General features: G+C 42.4%; 1 protein-coding gene across 4 annotated transcripts in view; it reads right to left on the bottom strand.

Annotated features, from left to right (window-relative positions):
- The window catches only part of appa (amyloid beta (A4) precursor protein a), a 198,825-nt gene that overhangs the window by 64,668 nt on the left and 110,034 nt on the right, over positions 1 to 24,123 (bottom strand). For 2 of the 4 annotated variants that reach the window (XM_078560353.1, XM_078560352.1), the window contains exon 7: positions 11,998 to 12,165. The exons of the other annotated variants lie outside the window; for them this stretch is intronic. In XM_078560353.1, coding sequence (XP_078416479.1) covers positions 11,998 to 12,165 — 168 coding nt within the window. The remainder of the gene's footprint in view (positions 1 to 11,997; positions 12,166 to 24,123) is intronic. 4 annotated transcript variants of the gene reach the window in all.

The following is a 24,123-nucleotide window of genomic DNA, read 5'->3' as shown; positions in this document are numbered from 1 at the left end:
CACTCTCAGCTCACCTTGGGAGTTCAGCTCTTTTGTCCAAGTTTGAACCAAGGCTGTAATGAGGTCAGGAGATGAGTGGCCCTGGCAGGACCCAAACTGGGTGTCAGTGAGCAGGCTATTGCTAAGCAAGTGCCACTTGATAGCTGATGATCCCTGCCATTACTTTACTGATGATCGAGAGTAGACCGATGGGGCGGTAATTGCCTGGGTTGAATTTGTCTTGTATTTTGTGTACAGGACATATCTGGGCAATTTTCCACATAGCTTGGTAGATGCCAGTGTTGTAGCTGTACAGGGACAGCTTGGCTAGGGGCCGCAGCAAGTTCTGGAGCACAAGTCTTCAGTACTATTGCCGAAATATTATCAGGGCCCATAGTCTTTGCAGTATCCAGTGCCTTTAGCCGTTTCTTGATATCATGTGGAGTGAATCGAATTGGCCGAAGACTGGCATCTGTGATGCTGGGGACCTCTGGGGGAAGCCGAGATGAATCATCCACTCGGCACTTCTGGCTGAAGATTGCAGCCTTATCTTTTGCACTGATGTGCTGGACTCCTCCATCATTGAGGATGGGGATGTTTGTGGAGCCTCCCTCTCCAGTGAGCTGTTTAATTGTCCACCACCATTCATGACTGGGTGCAGCAGAACTCCAGAGCTTAGATCTGATCCGTAGGTTGTGGGGTTGCTTAGCTCTGTCTATCACTTGCTGCTTATGCTGTATGGCATGCAAATAGTCCTGTGTTATAGCTTCACCAGGTTGACGCCTCATTTTTAGGTGCTGCTCTTGGCATGCCCTCCTGCACTCTTCATTGAACCAGGGTTGATCTCCTGGCTTGGTAGTATTAGTAGAGTGGGGGTATACCAGGCCATGAGGTTACAGATTGTGTTTGAGTACAACACTGCTGCTGATGGCCCACAGTGCCTCATGGATGCCCAGTTTTGAGTTGCTAGATCTGTTCGAAATATATCCCATTTAGCATGGTGTTCGTGCCACAGAACATGATGGGGAGTAAACTTAATGTGAAGGGACTTCATCTCCACAACTTCTGAACGGTGGTCACTTCTACCGATACTGTCATAGACAGATGCATCTGCAGCAGGCAGGTTCGTGAGGATGAGGTCAAGTATGTTTTTCACTCTTGTTGGTTCCCTCACCACCTGCCACAGACCCAGTCTAGCAGCTATGTCCTTTAGGACTGGGCCAACTTAAGTCAGTAGTGATGCAACCGAGCCACTCTTGGTGATGGACATTGAAGTCCCCCACCCAGAGTACATTCTGCCTTTGCCACCCTCAGTGCTTCCACCAAGTGGTGTTCAACACGGAGGAGCACTGATTCATCAGCTGAGGGGGTGCGGTATGTGGTAATCAGCAGGTTTCCTTGCCCATGTTTGACCTCCTGACTGTATACTGCTGTGCCACCTCCTCTGCTGGGTCTGTCCTGCCAGTGGGACAGGACATACCCAGGGATGGTGATGGGTGGTGTATGCAACATTATCTGTGAGGTATGATTCCGTGAGGATGACTATGTCAGACTGTTGCTTGACTAGCCTGTGTGACAGCTCTCCCAATTTTGGCACTGGCTCCCAGATGTTAGTAAGGAGGAGTTTGCAGGGTCGACAGGGCTGAGTCTTTTCCAGTGCCTAGGTTGATGCCTTGTGGTCCATCTGGTTTCATTCCCTTTCTGAGACATTGTAGTGGTTTGATACAACTGAGTGGCTTACTAGGCCATTTCAGAGGGCATTTAAGAGCCAACCACATTGCTGTGGGCCCAGAGTCACATATAGGCCAAGGCCAAGATGGCAAATTTCCTTCCCTAAAGAACATGGGTCTTTACAAGAATCAACAATGGTTTCAATTTAATTCCAGATTTTTACTGAATTCAAATTCCACTAACTGTTGTGGCAGGATTTGAACCCAGAGCATTACCCTGGGTCTCTGGATTACTAAGATTAGAGCAAAATACTGCGGATGCTGGAAATCTGAAACAAAATCAGAAAATACTGGAAAAACTCAACAGGTCTAACAGCATCAGTGGAAAGAAAGACAGAGTTAATGTTTCGAGTCCGTATGACTCTTCGCTGAGTTTTTCCAGCATTTTCTGTTTTTGTCTCTGGTTTGCTAGTTCAGCGGCAATACCACTACGCCATCGTTTCCCTCATAAGAAGCTGTTATGCTAGGCACCATGGAAGACTGGTGGAATTCGGTTGCAGACTTGATTGGGAAAACTGGTGAGAAAGTGTATAAAAAAATCAGGGGGAGGAGAAAGTCTGGAAACGAAAACTTGATGGTGGAATGAAAACGCAAAGTACAGTAAAAGAAAAGAAGGAACTGTTGAAGAAGTGGAAACAGTCAGGGCTCAAAGGCGATAAAGAACAGTGCAAAGGCAAAAAAGAATGGAAAGAAAGTGATTGCTAGAGAAAGATCTCTGGTCATGGAATATGTGAAAGTCTTGATACAAAGAGGGGCAAAAAAGATACTTTCCAGAATAGCAGCTGCTAGACTTTGCTTAACAAAAGGTATGGGAAATATACAATCAAGGATAACGGCAAGGTAAACTTGGTGAATGAGGATGAAATCAAGAGGTGGGGCTAATACTTTAACTGGTTTAAGAATAAAGAAAACCTGAGAATAAAGACAGAAGTGGTAGCTAGGAATCAAGGAATGTCAACTAACATCAATTTGGAAGAAATTAGAACAGCACTGAAAGGAATTAAAAACGGTAAAGCAGTAGGAGCAATGAGATACCAGTGGAAGTAAGGACCCGCCTAGGTGAATGCGGGGTCTAGGCCCTGACAATCTACTCAAATGTGTTATTATGAGAGAAAATTCCAAAGGCAAGGCGGTAAAACATTTTGGTAACAATATTCTTAGGAAGGGAGCCATTCAAGATTGCAAAATCTACTAAGGAATTAAACCCCTACCACATACTCAAGATATGGGAGAGTGTCATGGAAAAATAGTGGGAATCCATGAAAGTCAATTTGGATTTATACCCGGAAGAAGCACCGCCAATGCCATTTTTGAGACAAGTGATGGAGAAATATTGGGAAGGCCAATGCAACATGAAGATTATATTCATCAATCTAGAAACGACTTACAACAGGTGCCTAGGGAGAAGTGTGAAGGTGTGCTAGAATTTGTGGAGTCCCTGAGAAGTACATATGACCATTACAAGACATGTACAAAGAATGCCAGACAAGAGTAAGCAGTGTGGGGCAGAGCGAGTGTTTCAAAGCAAAGGTTGGACTACACCAAGGATCGGCACGAAGATCCTTCCTGTTCTTGATTGTTATGGATGTTCTAACTGAGCAAGTGAGATGGGAAGTGCCACGGTCAATGATGTATGCAGATGACATTGAGCTATGTAGCGGGGATGATGAGAACATGACTGAATATCTGGAGAACTGGAGTAAAACACTAGAAAACAATGAAGATCAGTGTACCAAATACCCAATTTACAGGCTGTCAGTTTCAGCCTAGGGAAGATGATCAAAGTAAAGGTGCAAAGATTATGAATGAATCCTTGGAGAAAGTGAGCAGTTTCAAGCACCTGGGGTCAGTGGTGGCAGAAGATGGAAGTATGGAAATTGAAATTAAGCAACGGATTAGCTCTGGTTGGAGTGATTGGAAAAAGTGCAGTGGAATGTTACATGATAGAAAAACGTGAAAAGAAGAATCTGCAGGATGGTTGTGAGATTGGTCTTGTTATATCATGCAGAAACTTGGGCAACATCAAGAGAGAATGACGATTGGATACTAATGAGATGCGGATGCGAAGATGAATGTGTGAAGCAACAAGATGGGAAAATCAGGAACCAGCACAACAGGGAGTCACTGAAAATTGTGGGAGCATCCAAGTAACCAAGAGGAGATTGAAATGGTATGGAATCTGTTGCAGAGAGAGAGAGAGAGAAAATGTGGAGGTGACTGATGGAGGCCGGACTGCCAGGAAGAGGGGGAGGAAAGTCTAAGACCAGGTGCAAGATCCAGTGGCGAGAGACTTAAACGCAGTGGGATTGGAGGAAGAACGGGTGATTGACAGAGGTGGTGGAGAAGGGTGATCAACAAACTTTGTGGAGATCCCAAGTAAAATGGGAGAAGCTGAAAGATGACTACAATGGACATGGATAGGAGATGGTACCCTTGATTTATGCTCATTTACATTTTGACGTCACATACTAATTTCTGAAATGAAACTGGGAATACAGTCTTCCAATGTCGGTTCAAGGGAAGGTCAGTTGAAGCTGTTTGTGTAGATTAGGTATTTTAAGTTACATCCTGTCCGTGAATGAAGTGATTACCATATTCACCTGGAATGGAGCCTACAGCATCAAGTTACTTAAACTCAGGAATTTTATAATTAATAGTCATTTGGCAATACAGAATTTGAGTATAGCTGTTAAAAAAGAGACTTGTACTCATCAGGATAGCTTGCAAGAATTTTTCAATTGTTACGGGGAAATGATAATTTATACTGTATGAGAAGAGAGAGGTGATTGGTTGGCAAGTGGCTCTGATTGGTGGAGGCATTGCTATGGAGAATGCAGCATGAACAGTTAACTGCCCAGCTTTGTTTAAATCCAAACCAGGCAAGTTGACTCTGGTTGGCAAGTGGGTCTGATTGGTGGAGGCATTGCCATGGAGAATGCAGCATGAACAGTTAACTGTCCAGCTTTGTTTAAATCCAAACCAGGCAAGTTGACTCTGGTTGGCAAGTGGGTCTGATTGGTGGAGGCATTGCCATGGAGAATGCAGCATGAACAGTTAACTGTCCAGCTTTGTTTAAATCCAAACCAGGCAAGTTGACTCTGGTTGGTCAAGGCATTGCCCTGGGGAATGACTGTTCCCAAAGCTTCGGTTTAATTGAAAAATAAGCAATGTGTGGACATTTTCCCCTTGTCTGCAAGGAACAGGGCCCTGCGTGTAAGTATATATGGCTTCTAGCATGCATGTGAGAGTCACACTGTGAGCCCAACTGACAATCTTAAATTGGTTTTCAGTGTAATTCTTCGCATAATCAGGATTATTTAAGTGTTGTCCAATCGCAGAATCACATCTAATGTTGGACACTACGTTTTGAGTTTTGTAAGCACGGGATGGTTGGGTACAGTCAGTACTTTGTGGGTTGCAACAGCTGAAGGGATGTGCTGTTTGATACGATCTGTGAATCGTTGGGACATACTGCCCAGCAACACACCGGCACTGAAATCTACATTGCTCATTTGTGAGAAAGGCAGAGAATCTTTTTTGCTTGATGGCCAAGTTAGTGGAGAATACCACTCGTGTTGTTACTGCATAGTAACAACATGCAACGGTTACAGGTGAAGCTAATTAGATGTTCTGCCTATCACAGAAACCAGCAACATGTTTTATGAATTTCAGTGCTGGTGTGATGCCAGGTATATAGGCTGTACATCCCAATGATTGATCGCATCAAATAGCACATCCTTTGGCTGTGCACAACAGGCAAAGTACTGACTGCACCCAACCAGCCCATGCTTGCAAAACTCAAAACGCAGCACTAAACAATCTTGGTTGTGCTAATCATACTGAAAACCAATTTAAGAATGTCAGTCGGGCTCAGTGTGCTTCACTTACTAATACTAGAAGCCACATATATTCACACAGGGCCCTGTCCTTTGCAGACAAAAGGAACATGTCCACACATTATTCTTTTTCTCAATTAAATAAAAGCTTAGGGAACAGTCATTCCACTGTTCATTCCTCAGGGCAATGCCTCGACCAGTCAACCTGCCTGGTTTGAATTTGAACAAAGCTGGGTAGTTAACTATTCCATGCTGTATCCTCCATGGCAACGTCTCCATCAGCACCCATTTGCCAACCAATCAGTACTCTCTCATGCAGTATAAACGGCTGTTCCCCCTTTAGAGTTGGAAAACTCTTGCACTTTGTACTGATGAGTGCAAGATGTAAAGATTTGATGGCATGTCTCTTTTTTCAGCAATATTATTTTATAATTAAACCACCAAACATACATTTAAAACTCAACAAAATTCTTTGTAAAAGTTCATGAGCAGCTCCTCTTCCTGCTAATTTCTGTGTTCCAATGAAGAAGATACCAGTGCAGAGAAATGGAACATTGTCCTGTTTTTGGAAGCCCAATGTCCTAAGTGTTCAATGCTCTCTGCTCACTTCCAGTTACGCACCTTATCCTAAACCACCTGTCACTGCCTGAGTTGACACCCTCATTTCTCAGCCTGTATACTTGCAGTCCCAAGGAATTTCTTCTCTCAAGAGGGTACTGACTCTGTGGAATTCTTTACCGCAGAGGGCTGTAGAGGCTGGGTCGTTAAGTATATTCAAGGCTGAAATAGACAGATTTTTAACCAATAAGGGAATCATGGGGAAAAGGCAGGAAAGTGGAGTCGAGGATTATTCAGATCAGCCATGATCTCATTGAATGACGGAGCAGACTCGATGGGCTGAGTGGTCTTTTCTGCTCCTACATCTTATGATCTTATGGTCATGCTCACAAGGAGCAGGGTTTACACAACTCAAGTTCATGCCTTTCAGGATTAAAGAGCTAATGGTGGTGAAAAAGTAAATCACCTCATCACACTTGGCTAGGTTTAGATAGGACTCCAAAATGTACTGTGTGTCACCACCTAATTCTCCGTTAATTGGAAGGAATGCACTCAAAGATTTGAAGCCATCTATTGTGAAATGTCCTTACGCCAAGTTTGTAACTTACATTCACTGGTTAACAGTGCGATTTGCAATTATCTAATGTACTTAGTTTTGCTTCAAGACAGTCTCATTGGGGGTTTCAGATGGCTATGTACCTATAGCCAGAAATTGGAACCTTCTGGGCTCAACATTGAATTCAACAATTTTACATCAGAACCTCTGCCCCCAAACTGTTTTATGTTCTTTTTTGATGGTCCGTTTCTTTCCCTCTAGTTTCTTTCTTAATATTTTTACTTTGCATTCAAACAGCTGCTATCCTGTCATTCACACCTCATCCAGACACATCTTTTGTTTTTGTACTTGTCCCATTACCACTCCCTTTGGCTTTTTTTCCATGAAACCGTCTGTCATTAAATCTGTCCTGCCTTCCAACCGATCCCATACCTTCCCTTTTGTAGTTCTTCCCCCCCTCCCCCCTTTCACTTGCTTAAAACCTATTACATTTTTAACTTTCCTCAGATGAAAGGTCAGACCTGAAGCATTATAGGATTAAAATCCCCCACAGCAACCCAAGTCATATTGGGAGGAATGAATGCTCGAGACGATTGAGCTTTATTAAAATCCCAGAAAAGATTGCCACAAAAGGGATTGGAATGTCTTAATCATTTGTGATCAAAAGGACATGTTGAGAGGCCCCTATGTTGGGTGGGGAGGTGGGGCTGAGGGTGCTTGCCAGTTTATATTGGCAACCCAACTGGTCAGCTCCTCAGCAGAGAGGAGGCCAGGAAGAAAACTACCAACCTCCTTTGAATCCAGGGAGCAAAAGAGAAAGGGAACACTTGGCCCAGGTCAGTTCTAGAAAGTCTTTTGAGACATGGGCAAAGACCAAGGCACTCCTTTTAAGAGTCTGAAATGTTAATTAAGCTCACTCATAGCATGCAATTTTGTTTTCTCATACCAGAGGGGTTACAAAATCAAAAAGTGAGGCGAGACTCACTGAACGAAATTTAATCCAGACAATGAAGGTCTTTGGTTGGCAAGCCAGCGAGAGCCCCATGTCGCTTCTTTTGGGGTATCTCTCCATATTAAATGACATTCAGGTACTTAAGTGGTCAGTGGCGGACCTTCCCCGGGATCAAGGACACAGGAGCAGAAATCCTGCCCCACACTCCCACGAGAGCTGCCAGCTCTTCAATGCAGGGAGCAGTGGTAGCTGCCACCAGAAGCCCAGGATCAGCAAGGAACTCAGGCCACAGGTCAGTGAGGGCAGACTGGAGCTTGCGAGGCGGGGTCGCTGGCTAGGGGGTGGCTCTCAGCAGACGATCCCCTCTTCCTGATTTCTCGATCAGGCATTGAACACTTTTGAACAAGGGATACTCTCCCGGAAGGCCACAAGCAAACTTGACAGGGTTTGTTTTTTTGGCTTCCCGCATGGCAACAGCTTCGCTTGCTACTAGTTGATTACCAGTGGCGGTGAGATGAGGCCCTTATAAGGTATTAATTGGGCCGGCAAGGCCATTCACAAGCCTGGAATTGAGCCAGAGGCGGGAGGGTAGTGGAGTCACCACCCCGCATCCTCTAGCTCAATGAAATACCCCCATTTACAAACTTGCCTCAGGGGAGGGCATTAAATTCCACCTAGTTACTTTGCATACTTACATTACTGATAGCAAAACAAACCAGTTGGTTTCATCTAATTTTCTGCCACTAAAGTATTAAACAGCATTAATTTGGCCAACAGGGCCAAATCAAGTAAGGGTACACGTGTGAATATCATATCCAACTAATTTATTGTAATGGCCACAGGTTATGCCATCTCTTAGCCAGTTAGTGGACAGTAAAGGTAAAAGTCTGATTGCAAGGGATAATGGAGCTGCTGAACCAAGGGAAATATTTAAAACAGGTCTGAAATTAGCAGCAGTAACCTAAAAAATGCAAAACCAGCTTAAAAGCCATCTGTAACTGCATGGGTACACATACCTGTGCACAACTTCTTATTGAGTTCTCTGCCTGAAGGCAGCTCTCACCCACAACACCATGACCTCCACCACAGGTAGGGCAAGGAGGCAGGTCCCAAATCTGGGATTGAATCTCATGCTGTTCGCACTAACCTGACCCACAGAGACCATCCAGCCAACTGCGCCAACTGCCCCCCCCACTCACCCCAGCCCAAGGAGTCCAGGTTGCTGTGGCAAGACACACTTATCATGCATGTTGTAGCCTGGAGCTATGAATAGTGATTGTAGAGGCTCCAATTTCTTTCCATCACATGGCTAACCAGGAATCTCTCCCACTCTTACAGCCTGTCACTGGCATGTGTTGGAAGGATTTAAAGGTTGATAACATGGCCAAACGGGTTGGGTGAGTGCAACTTCCTTGGCCATCAGCTTCTGGGGTGGGGCTTGAACGCAGAGCTTCCGGCTCAGAGGCAAGGACACTATCCACTGTGCCACAAGACTTGTGAACTTTGCAAAGCAAAAGGCTCATTTATTGAGTACTCTACAGGATCTCTTTGTCCTTTTTCACCTTTGAGATGCTTTCTCTTGTCTGAGGTAGTCAGTGCTCTTATGCAAAACATTCTCTTTCCGCTACCATTTCCTAGAATCTTTTCCTATATAGCAACAAAAGTGAAAGCACACCAAGGATGGAAACCACAAAATGTTTACATTTTATTAGTGTTTATATTTTGTTAAATAGTAATGGTATTGGATTGGTACACCTGGTTTGAAACCCAAGTGTGTCATTAATCTCCCCAAAGGGCATTTCCTTATTAGCTTCGACTGCAAAAATGCAGACTGCGATGCTTTGATTACACTCCTATGAAGGATGCACACATCCTGCTTGCTGTATGCTGTATTGGCCTAGTTTCAAAAATCACTAAGACTAGTTAACAGGATATTAGGACACAGACTCAGCACCCAATGAAATATACATTTTCCTTCCTTTCATTTGTATGTAGATACGTTTTCATAGGAAATAGCAGATTTTTCTGGACATGAAGGCATTGCATTGCATTCAGAATTAGTCCTTGAAGTTACTGGGGCCTACATATTCAGGTTTACAGAATGAAAACACATTTCATCTCCCCTGATATTGAAAGGAACTGAGACAAAAACAAATGTTCAGCCTGTTGGATATAGGAAATGGCTGCTCAGACATGCACAGTAATCCACGATCAAAAATTAAACCTATCTTTTAATGGGGATGGGTATTCTAAGTAGAATATCTGTATGTGGTCCCTTGGGGTTCAATAACAGGAATCTATGTTGTGCATGAAAATAAAAAGGTTGGAACCCTGCTTTATGTTTAGTTTGGATTATGTTTTTGCCTCTAATTTTATAGCTACGTATATTTAATCTAGGTAAAATGATCCGGCAGCACAAATATTTTGCTGGAGATGTAGGGGGCATCCCGTGCAACCTTCAGCCAGCAAATTACTATGAGTGACAAACTATTAGTCTTAGGTATACTAATTCAATGCCCACAGAGTAAATTCAATATGATGGATGGCAGTCAGCAGTTTCTGTCAGAAGCTTAGAAGGGAGAAAGAGTGAATGGCAGATCAGATATTTCACATGGCGGGTTTGGAATAGATTTGCCAGGGAGACCATAAAGGCTGAGATCAGGAACTTTAGCAGTAAATCAGACAAGTAGTGAGAGAGAAAGAGAATCAGTTGAGGGATACAGATAGCAAACTGTTTTCTCTGCATTTGAACTCTGGGTTAACTACAAAGATCAAAATCTTTTCTAATCCTGCACGTTTTTAAGTCCCAAGAAGTGAGATCTTTTCTTAGTGCAAATGATAATAAAAGTTTCCAACAAAAGTGCTGGAAAAACCTTCAACCATAACTAGAATCACTGAGTCTGAAGAATGAAAAAGAATTTGTCAAACATAGAAAACTCTGAGGCTGCTGTTTGTTACAGAATGCGTGATCTACCAAAAGATGCCTAAATGTCCACTGTTGGCATATTTCTCAAATTTCTTCCCTTTAGTATAAATCTTCAGTTGAATGGAACTTGAACAAAGCAGACAAAATTTAGTCTCCACACTGAGTTCAAACATATTACTTTTAAGGAACATATAGCTGTACTAGTTGGGCTATAAATTTTAAAACCAAGCTGTTGGATATTTATTTTGTTTATAGTTGCCTTCCAACACAACTGAAGCTAAAACATTCTCTCTCACTCTGGGGTTGTCATATGTCCGACAAAATAGATGAATCTGAGGAGCTGCAACATAGTGCTTTTGGATGTTTGGCTGGGTAGTGCTGTTAGTGTAGCAGAATAAGGAGCTGGATGAAAATGATGAGGAGACTTTATGGTGCTGCCATGGTAGGTGTTGAGAGACAGATGACAAAATAAATCATCCAAAGTCCCACAGCTTCCAATCAGATAGAGTAGAGCACTTTAAAATAATACAAATATGCTTAAATATAACATAAAACTTTTCAGTATGGTTTAAAAGGAGTAAAAATGTCACCTAGTCTTTTCTAGAGGAACTCCAGTTTCACAGTACAAATTTTTTAGTTTTAGCGCCGTTCCTCTATTCTGAAATCAGTAGGCTGCCTATTTAAAGCTAGCCGCTGCAACCAAATGTTCTTCAAGCTGTGTCAAATACTCCCACTGCAAATATTATAATTCACAATTTAAAAAAAATCATTCTTGGGATGTGAGCATTGCTGGCAAGGCCAGCATTTATTGCCCATTCCTAATTTCCCTGAAGAAGGTGGTGATGAGCTGCCTTCTTGAACTGCAGCAGTCCACATGGTGTAGGTACACCCACAGTGCTGTTAGGGAAGGAGTTCCAGGATTTTGACGTAGTGACAATGAAGGAACGGCAAAATACTTCAAGTCAGGGCAGTGTGTGGCTTGCAGGTGGTGTTCCTATGCATCTACTGCCCTTGCTCTTCTATATGATACAGGCGGCGGGTTTGGAGGGTGTTGTCGAAGGAGGCTTGGTGAGTTACTGCACTGCATCTTGTAGACGGTACACACTGCTGCCACTAGACTACATACATTACCTCAGCTCATGTTTCACATCTCAATGTACTTTACTTTGGGGAGATGCTTTTACTAGTGCAAACTCTGAAGGTCGCAAGGCAAGCTCCAAGCCTAAGTGAGGAAGCAACAAGCTTATGTTACAGTTTAAAAACTAAGTTAGGAATATACAGAGAGCGGTTAGTGTATAGCAATTCAAGGGGTTAGGGAGAAAACAGACGGTGAAGAGTAGCGCTACAGGAGTTAAGCTGGCAAACTGCGGCACTTGCTCTACAGGTGTACAGCAGAAAAACTGGTTGAGGTTTTCAGTGCAGAGCGACAGAGGCTACAACCAGCTGGAGGGTTCACTTACTGACACTGTTACAGACGGCCAAACAGTACTCTTCGGAGGCAAAGTTGTTTCTGTTTCCTCCGCAGCCTCCATAAATGAACTGTGCACATTTTCCTTCACTGATGTCAAAGTACCATCGAGGTATCATAGCTTGACAAGGCCCAGTTTCTGCTTGCTCAGAGCAAACTTCTGAATACGAAAGATGCAAGGGTTTTAGTTAGGGGAGAAAAACAAATTTACAACAAATAAAAACTACCCTTATAAGCCTCAGAACTGTAGCAACTCAAGTGATTTTGCTTTAGAAACCATAATACATCAATTTCATTTCCCATACCTATAACATTTTGCCTACATTTTAATCACCTTGAATAAACCCTTTGGAAAATAATGGCCAAGATTTTGTCGAGTCGACGGGGGTCTCGTCTCACCCACCGGTTGGAGAACTGGCAGGGAATCCTCGTCAGTTCTGTGGGGGAGACACGATGGAATCACCTTCCCCTCACTCAAGCGGGCACCGGAGGTCCTTCCTTGCGACTGAGGTTCCCGGTGACAGAATCAGAGGCCAGCAGCTCATGCCACTAGTGCCAGTGGAAACTGTGGCTGCTGCCGGCAACGCATCCACCAGAGACCCAGGATCATTGTGGGACCCCTGGTTAAAATGAGGGTGAAATGGCGTCGCGCAGTTGGGGTTGTGGGAGGGAAGGGGGAAGAAAGCTGAGGAAGAGCAGAGGGGTGGCTTTCATCAGTCACCCTCCTGCCCGTTGCCAGGTCCCTCAATTGGGCACAGATTGCCTCACTATGAGGGACCCACCCGAAAGGCCACTGGCAAACCTGAATGTTTGGTGGGCAGCCTTCCAAGTGCATGGGAAAGCCTTGTCACTTCTATTTAATCTTTGAGCCATCACTAAATTGCGGTGAGCTCAAGGATAATGTGTGTCAATTGGCTCATTAATGAGCCTAAATTGAAATCCTGCTGTTGGCAGCCAGGTATCCCATTCCAGCCTCTTCCACCCTTCCACATAATCAGGAAGGCTTTGCTACTGTTTGGAGACTGATGCAGGGGTCTCTCCCAGGTTTAAGTGGGCCTGACCGCCGTGTTTCTCACCACAACGGCATGCATTAAATCCAGCCTGTTGTGCTTTAAAATGTACTACTGGCATGGTTCAGTGGTCAATGAAATGACAATCTAATGGTGTCCAAAGAAAATCTACTTAAAAGTCAAGGGTTAGAACATATAATTCTTTCACCAATAGAACTCTGTTGCAGGGGTTGCAGAGAGACAATTTGAACTTCTCCTGATCTAGATGAGTAGACATGGTTCCACAGGACAAACAGTAAGTGGTTTTAAATTAGCAGCTTAACAGCTTTATGCAGCTTATGGAAAACTGACAGATCACACTGACAGAGCAGCAAGTGATGGAAATTGTACGGTAAAAGGACCTTTGTTCTGCTTTTGGCTCAAGCTGAAGTGACCTGGGACGTGACCCCAGTGTTCGAAGTGGAAAATAGTCCCATTCTTTATCACAGATATCTCTCCCCAGTACAAAAATGTCACAAGACCAAAACAGAAGAAATTAGGAATTAAGAGCTTGGGACCAACCTGAGGATGCAAACCAGTGTAGAAATCATTAAGTGGAAAACAAATAGGGACAGGAATACAAATGTTGACTCAGGGTGGTACAGAGATTAGATAACATTCTTAAGCAATGAGAAGTAAAAGAGGGGAAAAAAATGCTTATATAGCGTTATATAGGGATCAAACCAAGCATCACAGTATCTCTTCCTTGCCATATTAATTTGGGATGCTAGAGTCACCACAATTAGTCACAACTCTAATCTACTTTATGAAACTGGAATTCCCCGTGTTCCTTCTATCAAAGTAAGGCCGTCAGATAGCTTCAGAAGGTGTTGCACAAATATTTTAACTACAAATACACAGTAGCCAAAGGCTTTTACTTTCCAGTCTCCTAGGCACCATTCCCCAACAACTCAAATACAAATAACTTGCTGCCTGCCCCATTGTGCAACCTGAAAATTTTCTTACTATGTGGAAGTACCCGATCATTGCAAAAGCATCACTAAAGCAGATCAATAGTTCACTGTCTGGGAAACCATGTTCACAGAGCCTACATTCTACCAGCACTTGGCATTGTCCTGTCCTTCAATCTAATTCCCCACCACCTCACCACCAAAATGTCGTCCTACTTTTTCTCGTGCTGTACAAAACTAACAGCTCTTCCTGGGATAGGGATGCATGAATTCCATCAACAATCCACTGCTTTGCTGAGGAGGCCACCATCAAAAATGAGCCCAGATAGTGAATGTCAATAGGCTTTTCAACTGTGGACGATTTCGTACCAGAGCTGAATCTCAGTTTCATCTCGTGGGCATGCACTTCCCAGCAGGTGCAATCAAACTTAAAAATTAGACTGATTGTAATTCTGCTCACTGGAACAAAGATATGAATATAGAATGCCAATTACTTCCAAGCTGAGATCAGCTTATTCCTCACCAAGGATCAATGGAGCTGATTCGCCTGTATTTCTTAGTTTTAGACGGAGTGCCTCCTTTACTCACAAGGCCTTTGTGACATCACCAAGACTTTGGAACAGCATATTCGTGGGGCTGATTCCCACCATTTCTTTAAGGTTTTTGAAGTTACAAGAAAACCCACCTTGGAAATTATAGGCATTTAGTTCTAGTAGGTTCTTATGTAATTCTCATCCTTTATGGGTTGACTACTTATAAGTTGTATCTGATTGCATAGATTCGACGATAACTGTTTGAGGATGTTTATTTGACTTCACAAAGGCCCTAAAATCTACTATAATTAATTTTTTTTGGCAGAGCAGTGCAGGTTTCTTGCTGGTACTGGTTTCAGAACTGAATGCTCCAATTGGCTCAGCCCACAAGCTAATTTAATGAGCTCTGAATAAATATTTCAGCAAGAACGTCATGTTCCTTTCCCATCAGATACAGTCTGCCTTTGGCAGGCTATGCTCCGCCAAAGCCACACCAGCGTTGCACACAATTGAGCAGAAGGATTAGGTAAGCAAAGGGGAAAGCCTTGCAGGCAACATCTTGAACAAGCTTTTTCAGTAGGTTTGAGCCTGCCACTATGTCAGATGATTCACTTCATGTGTCCCTTCATAGCTACATTACACAGCAATTGAATCAATTTCTGATCCATTCATAAAATCACTATTTTAATTTAGGGTTATGGAAATTAGCCATTTAATCATGTTTCTCAATTTAATATTTTTCCCACAATTTTCTCTAAGCAAATTACTCACACTGGTATTTAGCCCTACATGTGCAGACCATTGTGACAATACTTTTAAAGTACTTCATTGGCCGTAAAGTACCTTGTGATGTCCTGAAGCCGTAAAAGGCACTGTAGAAATGTAAGTCTTACTTTTTTTAAACCTTGCACAAGGGGTTAATTAATAGCATATACAGTTTAGAAACAGGCAACTCAGTCCAACCAATCCATGCTCACTCCAACCTCCTTCCATCTATCCTCACCTAGCTCTAGCAGAACCTTCTACTGCCCCTCTTAAACGCAGCTATACATACGCCTCAAATTCTCCCTGTGGTAGCAAATTTCACATTCTCACTATTCTCAGAATAAAATTCTTCCAAATTCTCTACTTCATCCTTGGTGACTATTTTATATTGATAACCTCTAGTTTTGCTCTTCTTTACAAGTGGAAACACACATCGTCTTGTCATCAAAACCTGCCATAATTTTGAAGACCTCTATTAGGTAATTCAAAAGACCCAGCTCCTTGTAATTTTTCTTCTTCACAACCCCTCTAGTATCTATTATTTTTATAATATGGCGAATAGGACTGTACACAGTACTTCAAGTGTGGTTAAACCGAGTCTGGATTCAAGTTTAACATAAATTCTTTACTTTTCAATCATATTCCTATCAAAATAAGCCCTAGCACTTGGTTGGTTTTGTTATGGCCTTATTGACCTCCATCACTACTTTTAGTGATTTATGGGTTTGTATTCCCAGGTCCCTTTGCTGCTCTACTTCATTTAGACAATGTTCCAAGTAGTGTGTGACAATCTTATTTTTCTTACCAAATGCAATACCTAACTCTTGTTGAAATTCATTTGCCAATTACATGTCCATTCTGAAAGTTTATTAATCTTTTCTTGTAATTTGCTCCAATCCTCCAAAGTGCTGACTATCCCTTCTAAATTTGATATCATCAGCAAATTTAGAAATTGTCTTTTGATTCTAAAGACTAAACCATGAATATAAATTGTCAGCACTGATCCTTGGGGGACCCCACCTGTCGTCAGTCTAAATAGCTACCTTTTATCCCTACTCTTTGCTTTTCTATCTTTCAGTCAGCTGCTATCCATTCTGCTACTGCCCCTGACTCAATGTTAATGAATAAGATCAGAGCATATGATACATTATATCTACTACACTATCCGTGTCTACTCATTGTTACCTCCTCAAAGAATTCAATATAGTCAGTCAAAAAAGGCTTTCCTTTTTGAAATCCATGCTGACTAGGTAATTCATTATCATACGTTTGGTGTCTTGTTTTCTATTTTCCCCTTTAGTAGGGATTGCATTTTTTTCCTTGCCATGTAAAGCTGACTGGTCCATAGTTTCCTGGAAATCTTCTATCTCCTTTCTTAAACGTAGATGGTATGTGAGGTATTCACCAGTCCACTGGCACTATGCCTTTTTCTAATTAAGTATCTGCAATAGTTCCTCTGCTGTCTCTTTCCTTGATTCTTTTAGAATCCATGGATGCAATCCATCTGGACCAGGGGTTTTGCTCGGAGTTTGGCTAGTTTAATGTTTCTCCTCTATTTTAAATGTGAATGTAGGATTTCTAATCTCAGATGCCCTGTTCGTTTGATCCTTTTCCCTGGCAAATACTAAAGCAAACAATTATTGAATATTTCTGCCATTTCGCTATCAGTGCCTGAGAGTTTATCCTGACCTATACAAATATGGTCTTAATCTCATCCGGACTTTCTTTATATGTATCTGTAGAATATTTTACTTTTTGTTTCAGGTTCCTTGTTAAATTAATCTTATAGTTCCTCTTTGCCTTCCTAACTGTTTGACTTCTCTCCAAATCTCTTCTTACTCTTCGTCATGCTTCCCCCTGATGTCCACATACTTTCTGAATGTCTCTTTCCTTACTCAATTTTTGCCTTATCTTTTATTCATCTGTGGCGACTCATTAGTGTTTATTTTTGGCAAAATATATTCCTTCTGCACTCTATTGAACACTGATTTACAAGTTTCCCATTGCTGTTGTATATAATTATTTTGCCAATATTGTGGTGTTTTATTTTCCCAAGGTCTATTTCTCAGCCCCACAAAAACAGCTTTTCTCCAATCTATTACCCTGGTCTTTGTCATACTTATCTTCTCTCAATTATGCTAAACTGTATATTAAGGTCTCTATAGCCCAGATGTTTCCCTTTCACTTCTCTTATCTGCTCTGGTTCTTTCCCCATTACCAGGTCCAGTGCAGAATCTCCCCTTCTTGGGCTTCTTGCATACTAGGTTAGAAAGGAGTCCCATACATAACCCCTAATTTACCTCTTCTGGCCAATTAGTTTTTGGGTAATTGAAATGCCCACAAGTATTAACCTATGTTGGTTACACTTCTCCCCAATTTATTTGCATATTTCTTCCTCCATCTCTTCCACCATTAGATTTTCTATAGATTACCTCTATTAGTCTCCCCTCCTCCCGAGGGAGGTGGTGACATTTTGGACCAGTAACCTAGAGGCTCAGGCTAATGCTCCAGGGAACATGGGTTCAAATCCCATCATGGCAGCTGGTGGAATTTAAATTCAATCAATAAAATCTGGAATTGAGAGCTAGACTCAGTAATGGTGGCCGTGAGGCTATCGTTTGTCACAAAAACTCATCTGGTTCATCAATGTCCTTTAGAGAAGGAAATCTGCCATCCTTACTTGCCTACATGTGACTCCAGATCCACAGCAATGCGGTTGGCTCTTAACTGTCCTCTGGAATGGCCCAGCAAGCCACTTCACTCAAAGGCAATTAGGATTGGGCAACAAATGCTGGCCTTGCCAGTGACATCCACACCCCATGGAAGAATTAAAAAAAAAAGGAGAGATTGATCCCTTTTTATCTAGCATCTCTATTCATGTGGATTCTATTTCAGTCTCAATGGCTGTTTTTTTCTACTATCATTGTTATCTCTTCAAAGTACAACTTCATTTCCACTTTTCTCACTCTACCTTAATCTGTACATGTACACCTAGACAGCTGGGCTAGGGAACATCCTCAGATGTGTACTCTGTGCAGCAGGAGTCAATGGATATCAAATCAGGAGTAGAACCTCCCACCGCTGTGCCAACAGCCCTGAATACTGAGACTGGCCACAGTACCACAACCTCTCCCCTGACTCAAACTCTTTAAATCAGCAGTATGCTGGAACCTAGGTCCTTCCCATAACTGTATGACTATTTTCACATTGGGCAGTGCACTGACAACTGTACGATCAGAGAAACTTCTCTGACTGCATATCACAAAGCACAAACCCGGTATGTGCAAAGGAGGATTTAAATTATCTGTTCCCTATTTTTTTTAAAACAATTTTTCTTTAACATAGTGACCTAACTCAGTTGTTACATCACGCAAAGTTGGGAGACTGGAATTCCTGTTACATTGTTTTATCAAAGAGAAATTGCTAAAGCAAAGCATAATGGAATAATCGGATTTTCACTGGTTCTTTGTTCAAATACAACACAGGCAGGAGTGGGAAATCAAAATCACCAGAGCCCATCAAACATGTTCAATAAATTTTAGCACTGTTTTCTGCCATTAGCTGGGCTGTTCTGATAGTTATGCAGCTTATTGAAGAGCTTTATGAGTAACAATACAGTGTGAGACAACTATTCAAAAATTAGATGAAAGTTTGAGCATGTAGTCAAGTCATGGGTTTGTAAAAGCCATTTTCTCACAAAAATAGTGTTCACACTTACCATATCAACTTCTTATGAAGCTTGCAACAGGTAAAGCATTTAGCTAAATGCACAGAGTTACAAAATGGAAATGGATAAGTGGTTAATTCAGCAGGTCCACTTCAGAATCTTCCCTTCTTGGGCTTCTTACATACTAGGTTAGAAAGGAGTCCCATACATATCCCCTAATCTACCTCTTCTGGCCAATTAGTTTTTGGATAATTGAAATACCCACAAGTATTAACCTATGTTGGTTACACGCCTTCATAATTTATTTGCATATTTCTTCCTCCATCTCCTTTCCAACATTAGGTTATCTATAGATCACCTCTATTAGTCTCCCCTACTCCCAAGAGAGATGATGGCATTGTGGACCAGTAAACCCAGAGGCTCGGTAACATCCACAATCAAGCAAAGAACTCTTACTCTGCTGATTACAGTTCTTCTTTCTTCATGGTCGACAATTTACCCTTCCTTTTTTTTGCGTTTTCAGTTAGTATTCGATGGACCCTTTATTATAAATGGAGTTAAATTATTGATGTTTAATGAAGCTCCCAAAGGCCTCAGGGCACAGAGATGTGGTAGAATTGCATACGATAAGCAGAGATGAGGGGATCAGGTTTTTCCTTAAATTTTTTTTTAAACCAGCCAAGTAAAAACATATCTAGTTATCCCTTCTATTCATCATCAGTACCTCCAGTCACAGGATGTGCATGGGCAAGTGATGTGCATGGGCTGGCTGGTGCAGATGATGCACCAAGCATGTTTAAAAAAAAATGAAAGAGGTCTAAGTAAGAAATAACTGATTCTATCTAAATGTAAGCTACGAAAGTGGCTTAAGAGATGTAAGGCTCTGCCAAGTGTGTTTACTGATGCACACTTCTTCACATAAGCTTACAGATATTCAATGGAAGATTGTTGAATGAGCAAGTTATACTCGCTGCATCGACAAAAAAATAAAAAAACAGATAGCAATCATCTGACACCACACATGGTGCACGATGTCCAAAGGGTAAACATGACAAAGCCACAGGTCCTCCTGTGAATGGCTTAATAAACTAAATTACATCTGATGCTGAATTTGGAAGTCTGATTTTTCATATAATTATACAGCATAGGATGGGCCATTTAACCTGTTGTGCCTGTGCCAATTCTTTGAAAGCCCTATCCAATTCAGTTCCACACCCCAGCTTTTCCCCATAGCTATGCAAATTAGTCTTCAAGCACACGTCAAATTGCCTTTTACAAGTTCCTATAGAATATGCTTTCACCACCCTCTCAGGAGGGTGTAAAGAAATTTCCCATTTCCCCTCTTGTTCTTTTGTCAATTATTTTAAATCTACGACTTCTGGTTACTGACTCACTTGTCACAGAAAATAGTTTCTCCCTGTTTGTTATATCAAACCTTCGCACAATTTTGAATATCTCACCTTAACATTCTCTAATCGAAGAACGATCCCAGCCTCTCCAATCCCTCCACATGGCATTAGCCCCTCGTCCCGGTTCATCATTCTGGTAAATCTCTTCTGCGCATCCTCCATGGCCTTAACATGCTCCCTAAAGTGTTGTGCCCAGGACTGTACACAAAACTCCAGCTGAGGCCCAACCAGAGATTTGCAAAGGTTTCCATGGTTTTATTCCATATCATTATTGACAAATCCAAGTATTCTATCTGTTTGCTGAATCACCTCCTCAACAGTGAGGCGAAAGTGACTGCCCTTGACATTAAGGCAGCATTTGACAAGAGTGTGGCTTCAAGTAGCCCTAGCAAAACTGGAGTCAATGGGAATCAGGGGGAAAACTCTCTGCTGGTTGGAGACATACCTAGTAAAAAGGACAATGGTTGTGCTGTTGTAGGTCAATCATCTTAGTTCCAGGACATCACTGCAGGAGTTCCTCAGAATAGTGCCCTCAGCCCAACCATCTTCAGCTGCTTCATCAATGACCTTCCTTCCATCATAAAATCAGAAGTGGGGATGTTCGCTGATGATTGCACAATGTTCAGCACCATTTGTGACTCCTCAGATACTGAAGCAGTCCATGTCCAAATGCAGCAAGACCTGGACAATATCTAGGCTTGGGCTAACAAGTGGCAAGTAACATTCGCAACACACAAGTGTCAGGCAATGACCACCTCTGACAAGAGAGAATCTAACCATCATTTCTTGACATTCAGTAGCATTGCCATTGCTAAATCCCCCACTATCAACATCCTGGGGGTTACAAATGACCAGAACTAACTGGACTAGCCATATATACTGTGGCTACAAGAGCAGGTCAGAGGTTAGGAATCCTGCAGCAGGTAACTCGCCTCCTGACTCCCCAAAGCCTGTCCACCATCTACATGGCACATGTCAGGAGTGTGATGGAATACTCTCCACTTGCCTGGATGAGTACAGCTCCAAAAACATGCAAGAAGCTCGGTACCATCCAGGACAAACCAGCCCACTGGATTAGCACCCAATCCACAAACATTCACTCCCTCCATCACTGACGCGCAGTGGCAGCAGTGTGTACCATCTACAAGATGCACTGTAGGAACTCACCAAGGCTCCATCTGCAGCACCTTCCAAACCCACGACCACTACCATGTGGAAGGACAAGGGCAACAGACACAGAAACGCCACTAACTGGAAGTTCCCCTTCAAGACACTCACCATCCTGACTTGGAAATATATCGCTGTTTCTTCACTGTCACTGGGTCAAAATCTTGGAACTCCCTCCCTAACAGCACTGTGGGTGTATCTACACCACATGGACTGCAGCAGTTCATGAAGGCAGCTCACCAGCATCTTCTCAAGGGCAATTAGGGATGGGAAATAAATGCCGGCCTAGCCAGTGATGTCAGTGAATGAATAAAAAAATTCATCCTACCATCAAGGTTTTGGAGGCTAGAATGCTTCAGAATCATCTCATACACGAGTACCAACTACATCAAAATAAATGCAATTGCTTCCATCCTGGTGCTCTGTGCAGTTTACCAAAGAGCTATAATGTTTCTGCATAGTCTATTCTGTGTAGGGATAGACAATTGAAGACAGGGTCTCGGTGTTGTTAATCTGGAGGGTAGCTAGCGATATTAATCCGTATGCAGGGCAAACAGGTGCTTTAGGGAGAGAATCTGTACCGACATCAGACTGTAGTATCCATACTTACAGCCTATATGACAAAATGTTTGTTCTCAGGTCAATCAATGCAGGGCTGGGAAGTCATCCCAGGTTGCTCCCATGGTTCCTTCAGTAATTTGCTCCACATAACTGGAGCTCGAGATCTGGAGACTAGTAAGGGATTCAGTTTGCAGTCTTTCAGCTCTGTTGTTATGAGACAAAGTGCTGGAAGATCTATGCAAGCAGTCTGGAATGATATCCCGTTTTCTTTGGGGGAAAATAGTGGGAATAACTTAAAAACTTGTTAACAGTAAATACAGGATTAAAATGAGTGTCGAAGGTTCTAATATGGAGACCAGAGCTGTGCAAAGTATGCCGAGTGCGATCTAACCAAGATGCCATACAAATTTAACAAATTCTCTCCCCTCTGGAAGCTCGAGCACTTGGTTTGCTTTCCTTCAGAAGTCTTATGTTGCTACTTTTAGCGATTTGTGTTTCTGTACACTGCTTCTGCACCCCATTTAGTCTCTTTTCCAAGGAGTACATGGTCTCCTTACTCTTCCTTCCAAACAGTGTACATGCACAGTGCTGTAAATGTGCCACACCCCACATTGGTATAGGCATTAAAAAAGTGTCCAAGGTTCACACCAAAAATAGGCGTTGGCCACTTTGCATGTGAAAATAAGGGGTACCAACACTCATTTGATGCCTTCCTTACTAAATTGGTTTGCTCTGAATGCAACCAGTGCTGGGCCACCTGAGTTCAGGAAAATCCTTAAATGGACCACTGCCATCTGTTGTCAAAATGCTAATTTCCCACACCCCCATCACCCCGCTGCCAAGGTATTTGACTAAACATGGAGCCAGAAGTTCTTCTCCTTGCTGCACGTTAAAACCATGGGCCCCTATGAACACTGCTTGCCCCATTCCCCTCTCAATATTCTTCGCCGGTGAGATGAAAGCTCAGCAGGACACCCATGACTTGCTGGCCTAACGTTAATGAGACCAGAGGTGAGCCTTGGGCCCATGTGTTCTGGCACAGGACTTTTCATGGTTAATGTAAGGAAAAGGTTTCAGGAAACAAATTATGATCTCAATGTGTTATGTTTCTTTCTATTACACAGGGAGAGGACCTTGTAAATCAGCTATCCATAAATTCAATCTGTAATAAGCTATACACAGACACAATCTTAAAATGTCACACTATTGAAACAGAACAAAAAACACCCCTTTGCTTCTTCAGTTGTCATTGCTTAGAAGATGTTCTGATATATGTAGTGCACTTTCACTGACCAGTTCTTCATTAAGTACCTATGCTAGCTTGGTCCAAGCATCACTCTTGCAGACAGTCCTCCATTTAGAAAGTACAATCAGCAAATGTTAATTAGACTTTAAAAAGTCACAATGACCTCAAAAGGACAACAATACAGTAAAAAGGGAACAATTGTTTCCAACCCTTTCACTCCCCAGTCTCTCAAACAACAATGCGGAAAAGAAAATTTTCAGCATTTCTGAAATGGAGTGTGATATTAACTGCAATGTTACTACAGGCCATTTTACTGTAATAAAACTCTCCTGCTATTCTAAGCAGGTTAGACAGCTTCAATTAAGTTTTTCTCTCCACGGAGCTCCCAAACCTGTTGAGTATTCCCAGAATTTTGCTTTTATTTCACTGATAAAAACTCCTAATGTGCACCAATGCTCTGCAATTCCTCAGTATTTTATAAAGAAAAAGATTAGAGATTTAAAAAAAAATTCTTTCATGGGATGTGGGTGTTGCTGGTTAGGCCATCATTTGTTGCCCATCCCTAATTGCCCTTGCACCAAGTGGTTTGTGAGACCATTTCAGAGGATAACTAAGACTCAGCCACATTGCTATGGGTCTGGAATCACATGTAGGCCAGACCGGGTAAGGATGGTACATTTCCTTCCCTAAAGGACATTAGTGAACCAGATGGGTTTCAACAACAATCAATGATAGCTGTCATAATCACCATTACTGAGAGCAGTTGTAACATCCAGGTTTTCTTAATTGAATTCAAATTCCACCAGCTGG

This window comes from Cetorhinus maximus, chromosome 16, assembly GCF_964194155.1.
Source record: "Cetorhinus maximus chromosome 16, sCetMax3.hap1.1, whole genome shotgun sequence".
Taxonomy (NCBI): Eukaryota; Metazoa; Chordata; class Chondrichthyes; order Lamniformes; family Cetorhinidae; genus Cetorhinus; species Cetorhinus maximus.
This window is presented reverse-complemented; position numbering and strand designations above follow the sequence as displayed.